A 6,686-nucleotide genomic window follows, 5' to 3' on the forward strand; every position below is an offset into this window, starting at 1 on the left:
GCAATTCCACACAAACAGCTTTTGTTGAAGAAAAGAAAGGCATCATACAATGTGAGAGCATGTTCCAGAGAGGAATGGGTCAGTCTCCACAAGTGGAGAAATCCATTGAGGATTGCCAGGTGGTTTCCTTTTATTGGCGTGGTTCTGTGGAGGGCTTATCAGAGATGTGGGATGTTACCAGATGATTGATATACATGATTGACAGGTGTTCTTATGACAAAATTGCAGCTCCACAGGTGTGTATGCCTCAAAACCTCAAGTTCCTGGTCTTTGCTGTTGTTAGCTGTGTTTTCCTGCGGTCCCTTTCTCCCCAAACTCGGCCCTCGCCATATGGTCTCTGTTACAACTATTCAACTTTACTATTGTAGCATGAAAATAACCATAGATAACAGATACATGAATGTGTGTGTGTTATGTGTTTTTGTCTAATCGAACAGCCAGGTTGAATTTGGCCCACAGGCCTTTAGTTTGCTAACTTCTGATCTAGCATTGATACAACAGATAGGTCATATTTTTTGTCAATGCTTGTCCATTTGTAGGAATTGGCTAGAATGTCATGTTTAATGTTGTATTGGCTTCTGAGGCTGCAACAGGAAAGGATGGCATGATCAATTAGCTACGATTTTATGTATGCACTGGTGGTGGCTGTAGGAATGCCATTTTCAACCTATTTTAGCAGGAAAGACAGACATTAACAATCAATTATTAAAACTTGTGAAAATGCCATAAAAATCATATATATATATATATATATATGGCAAAAAGCACATTAAAGATATTGGAATTACAGGATGAGCTTGCTAAAGGTTTACAAGAGAGGACAGTAAGTCCAGAAAGTTGCCTCAGTATCTCCAATTCTCCAATACTTGTTTCAAACAATATGATATTTAAAAAACTATATCAATCATAAGCCATAATGAAGAAGACATATATAGTTAACTAGATTAACATTAAAAATTTCTGTATGTCAAAAAGATGAACACATTTTCTCAAAAGACAAATGAGAAAGTGGACACAACTGCAATATATTAGATAGAGATTCATTTGACAAAAACTAATTGCACACAATATGATATGAACTTTATATAATTAAAGAGAAATTACATTATACAAATAAAAAATAAATTAAGTAAAGAGAAAAGACAAATGGGCCAAAGGAAAAGGACAAAAATAAGTACTTTAAAGAAAATAAAAGGCAACAATTTAATGGCATGTATACATGTATGAATGTAACTGTCAATTAAATAAATACTTATTAAAATAAAATGAGATGATTATTCATCACATTAATTCATCACAATAATCTTTGATGACTATTTAGTGCTTCAGAATAAGTGGTTTCATGCTACATATGTATATTCATGTACCTATGTAGCCATTCATTCACTCATTCAAGCATTCCCTGAGCTTCTATTATATGTGTGCTAATTGAGAGCAAAGCATGCACTTTCTGTTCACCAAATTCTCACATAATAATACTAAAGGTGTGAAAGATGCAAATGTACTGTGAGTAAACTTTTCCCAGCTAAGGGAAGTCTCAATTGTTTCAGTTCTACTTCCAAGAAGGTTCAAAGAGTTCCCCTACTCTCACTAGGTATCAAGAGTTCTACATCCTTTTCTAATGTTTGCAGATGTTCTGGATCTTTGCAGGAAATGTTCTTCCTAGGGCCATCAGAGGGAGGCCTGGCAAGATCTTTAGGCTTGGGCATCTGTCCTACTGGATAGTCAGTGGGTGAGGTGCTCAATGCTGAGCAGGTGAGGTCCTCATTAGAAATATGATAGGTGAAAATAAAGGGATGGAAATAGTTATACAAGCCAACTAGAAATAAAAAGTGAAAATGCAAAAGTAATAATAAAAGAAATAGACATGAGGACATAAATGAAAAATATAGACTAAAAATAAAAATTACAAAATCAATATATCATAACTTAAAAATTAATAAGCTAAACTAATGACAAGACATCAAAAAAGAGCTAAGACTCAAACAAATATAGATGAAAAAAGGGAAAAACTAAAGAAAATTTTAAAGCAATGAAATAGTATTATGAATAGGTACATATCAATAAACTCAAGAAAAATGGGCGTGTTGCTGGGGAAAACAGCATAAATGGTCAAATTTTGCAGAGAAGAAACCAAAAAAGGACAGTATTTTGCTGTTTGTTCTGGCCTAATTTTGAACACATGTAGTCTCTTTTTATCCTTTCATTCACTTCTCCGCAAGAAGAGACAGGATTTATTTGGTAAACTTTTAAGTCTTAGGGCATGCTTCATCCACTCAGCCCCTTTTGATCAACTCTCTTTTCACAGGATCAGCTTACCAATCAAAAGGTGAATTCTGACCTGTCATGTGGTAAGGGATCTGGCTAATTCAGGGTGAACTATTAGTAAGCCTACTTGGCTAGATATCTAAAATCGCAACATGCAGTCAGCTGTATCTGGATTTCTCTAACTCATACGTATCTATCAATTGGTTCCAACCTCCAAAGGGAAGAATGGGTATTATTAATTAGCCCCCTCAGAAATTCAAATACCTATAACTATTAAAGAAATAAAAATGGTAATCAGACTCCCTGCCCCCTCGCAGTCCACTGCCTCACCTACTGTAAAGCCCTAGGTCTAGATCTTTACAGATAAAGTTTACAAAATGTTCATGGAACAGACAATCCTCTCTTTCATACAAGTTGTGTCAGAAAATTGAAAATGAGAGAGAAACATTACCAACTCATTTTATAAGGTTAAGTGTAATTTTTATTTTAAAACTGGGAATGGACAGATCACAAAAAGAAATTTAAAGGGCAAAAACCCTTATAAACATAAAAATACTATATGAAGTTATTAATTCTGACAGTGAATAAAAAATAATGCACGATGATCAAATAGGGGTTTTTTTTAGGAATTTAAGATTTATTTAAAATAGGAAAACATATATGTGTGATTCCCTAGACTAATAAAATAAAGTATTTCATTTAATAATTACATAAATAGTTATAGCAAAAGCATTTGATAAAGACATATGATTAAAAAATATCTTTCCCAAAACTGGGAACAGTAGGAAAGTTCTTTAATATAGTAAAGGCTCTGTAGAAAAAATAAAACCTTCATAATTCCTATAACATGTTTGACACATTAACTTCAGGATGTAAATCTGATATTTCCTCTATATTCAAATGAGTACTGGAGGCCATGACCAATGGTATAACGCCCCCTAAAAATGAAAGGTATATGATAAAGATACCACCACATATCAGACGAGGCATGAGAGGTTATGAACTACTGTGGAGAATAACAAAATTGGATAAAAATCAAGGATTTCTGTTCAAAAAATTATATAAGACAAAGCTCACTGTTACAGAATTAATATCCATAAAATACAAGGGACTGGTGAAATTAACATGAAAAAGACAAGAAATCTAATAGAATAATTAGAAACATTATTAATATATAACTAAAAACCAATTTAAAGAATAGAAAGTCTGAATAGCTGCAACATTAGTAATAGTAGAAGTGAAACAAGATATTTTACCAATCATATTTTTTAATAAATTAAAAAGTTGAATAATACTATTAGTTATCTTCTGCTGTGCAAAAAATTACTCCAAAACTTAATGGCTTGAAATTATATATATTTATATACACACACACACACACACACACACACGTGCGTGTATAATCTCAGGGTTTCTGTGGGTCAAGAATCTGGGCTCAGCTTAGTTAGGCCTCTGGCTCTGGGTTTCTTACAAGGCTACATCATCTCGAGGTTCAACTGGAGAAGATCAACTTCCTAGTAAACTCAAGTGGTTGTTGGTAGGATTCAGTTCCTTGAAGTTTATTGTCTCAATTTCTTATGAGCTTTTCCTTGGGGCGTGGGCCTCTGCATCTTATAATGCACTTTCATCAGAATCAGAAAGAAAGAGGGCAAAAGAGATGATCAGCAAGAAAGAGAGTTCTATCAAAAGGGAACCCAATCATGTTAATGTCATCTCATTAATTTTGCTGGATTCTAGTTATTAGAAACAAGTCACTAGATACATACTTAAGCTAGTAAAGAAGAGTGGATTACACAAGGGTGTAACAAGAAGCTGAGATCATTGAGTCATATCAGAATCTGCCCACAAAATCAAGTATTGGTGAGTGTGTGGTGAAACAGATAATAATATATAATTCTATGGGGAAGGTAGACTGTTAAAGTCATTCTGGAGAACAATCTGACAATATTTAGCAAAATTATTGCTATAGATTGAATGTGTCCTCCAAAAATTTACAGTTGAAACTCTAATTCCCAATGTGATGGTATTTGAAGGTGGGACCTTTGAGAGGTAATTGGGGTTAGATTAAGTCATAAGGGTGGGGCCCTCATCATGGGACTAATGTTTCTATGAAAAGATGAAGATACACTAAATCTCTCTCTCTCTCTCTTCATGTACTTACCAAGAAAGGTCATATGAGGACATAAACAGGAAGAGGGCGCTCACCAGAACCTGACCATGCTGGCACCCTGATCTTGTACTTCTAACCTCCAAAACCGTGATAAATAAATGTTTGTTGTTTAAGCCACCAAGTCTATAATATTCTATTATAGCAGCCTGAACTAAGGCAATTATGTACATCTATGACCTAGAGATTCTATTCCTGAATATTTATCACTGAGAAATATAGGCTGAAATCCACAAAGGGAAATGAATGAGGATGATCATAGCAACATTGTTTGTGACAGTGGGGTATAGATTCAACATAGATGTCCCTCAAAAGGGGAAGGAAATGGACAAGCAAAACTTGGTACATGCATTCTAATGGAATATGATGCAGAATCACAAGCAAAGTGCTAGAGATACATATAGCAGCATAAGTACAATGCCATACATCCACACGCACATATTTAACAATGCCATATATTTAATGAGAATACAAATATATACAAGGACACAATTCAAACACAGAATAGGTGCCTACTGGGGGTAGGAAATTAGTGCTGGAATGTAGGAAGAAAGAAAAATAAAAGAGAAAGATCTTTGCAAAAACCACTAATGATAATGTGGCCTGAGTCCAAGAATAGAATAAAAGTAAAAATAAAAGCAATATTCATGAGTAGTCAGTTAATTCTAAGCCCTGTCTGTAAGTCACAGGAGTGACAGAAAATAATTTAATCAAAATCAGCAGCATTTAATGTTAAATATTAATACAATAGGTAGGAAGATGATTACACATGAGAGCTGTCTTTTTGTTTGTAGGATTATTCACATCTCCACCAACACTGAAATATGGCCATATTACTTTTGGAAGGATTTTAGGTAAAATATCCAAAATACTAACTAATGATTAAGGGAAGGAGACAGCAGATTAAACCACTGATTAAGCGTGGCCTTGGGGAATAGCTTAAAGGAAACTCTCTTTGCTATGTGAGCCACCACAATTGGACATGAGTATATGAGGAGGGGATATAAGTTCAGTTTGGTAAGGCTTTTTAGAGGCTGTTAAAGAAAATCTACCTTTCACAACCAGACCATCTTTGCCTTTCCCAGAATCTTCGCCCTGCCCCCTCCCCCAACAGAGGTGTCATAAGTTGTTCTTTGTGATGTCTAAGGTCGCTTAGCAATCATTGGCTGAGGGAGTGCCTTGCTGACCAATCAAAGCTGAAGGGCATGGCCCTTATTGTCCCCAGGAGGGATATATATAGGATGATCAGGAGATCTGAGGCAGACCACAGGGAGGCTTCAATATGGCTAAGGTGACCAGGAAATCACCAAAGCCTATTACAGATATGGATCAACTGACCCCAACTACCAAAGGGAAGAAGAAGGCGAAGATTCCCTGCCAACCTAGGTCCCGAGTTGGTGGCAAGGTGAGATGACCCTACCCAAGTTTCTTCTCTTTTCCTCATTGATTCTCCCACCCCCAAAGCTACTACCTTTTCCTTACCAGGCACAAACTACCTACTCAATCCACCCCCCTTCTCATTAAACCCTCTTCCCATGCATACTTTATCTTCTTTCCCCAAACTAATGCCCTTTGGGCCTCATTTTGTTCTCCTTACAGGTGCCAAAGGCCACCACAAAGGTGAAAAAGCTCCTTCAAAGATGTTCAAGTAAAAAAGCCTCTGAAAAATCTCCTGTTCCTATAAGAAAGCCTAAGAAAGCTAGAGGGCCAACACTATTTGGTCATTATCACCGGCTGAATGAGAAACTGGATAAAAATGAGCCAGATCATGATCAAAAGAGCGTGGCGAACACCATTTCAAGTGATGACCTGGACATCCAGTAATTACAGAGTGAGGCCAGAAACCTCAGAAATATCTGTGAAGTCTCCAGAGGTCTGGCCACTGAAAAATGGCCAATCTTGTAGACAATGAATTTCACACCAACAAGGTACACCCATGATGATGAAAATAAAATCAACCTGTTTTAAAAAGATGTGTATGTCTGTGTGTTCTCTGACGGTGGGGAGATATGGAAGAAAGACAAGAGGCTGACGTGTAAGAAGGGACAAATGTGGGGTCCTGTAGGGTTCAGAGCCATACTGGCAGGTCCACAGTTAGCCAGACATTGGGGGATAAGGACTGGGTCAGGACTGAGCACTGAAGACAAATTTCCTTCTTAATACTTTATCCCACAGGCAAATAGGAAAAGGGCTTGGTGTTGCTACCTGTGTGTGTTTTGGCAGGGATTGGGGGACAATACTTCAGGGTATA

At 36.4% G+C, this 6,686-nt stretch overlaps 1 protein-coding gene across 1 annotated transcript; it reads left to right on the forward strand.

Annotated features, from left to right (window-relative positions):
* Positions 1 to 5,717: 5,717 nt before the first annotated feature.
* Positions 5,718 to 6,259, forward strand: LOC138378843 (uncharacterized protein CXorf51A-like). Its single transcript, XM_069464178.1, has 2 exons — positions 5,718 to 5,840; positions 6,035 to 6,259. Exons 1-2 carry the CDS (start codon positions 5,718 to 5,720, stop codon positions 6,257 to 6,259), a joined length of 348 nt encoding a protein of 115 aa, XP_069320279.1.
* Positions 6,260 to 6,686: the final 427 nt, after the last annotated feature.

This window comes from Eulemur rufifrons, chromosome 30 (genome assembly GCF_041146395.1).
Source record: "Eulemur rufifrons isolate Redbay chromosome 30, OSU_ERuf_1, whole genome shotgun sequence".
Lineage (NCBI taxonomy): Eukaryota > Metazoa > Chordata > Mammalia > Primates > Lemuridae > Eulemur > Eulemur rufifrons.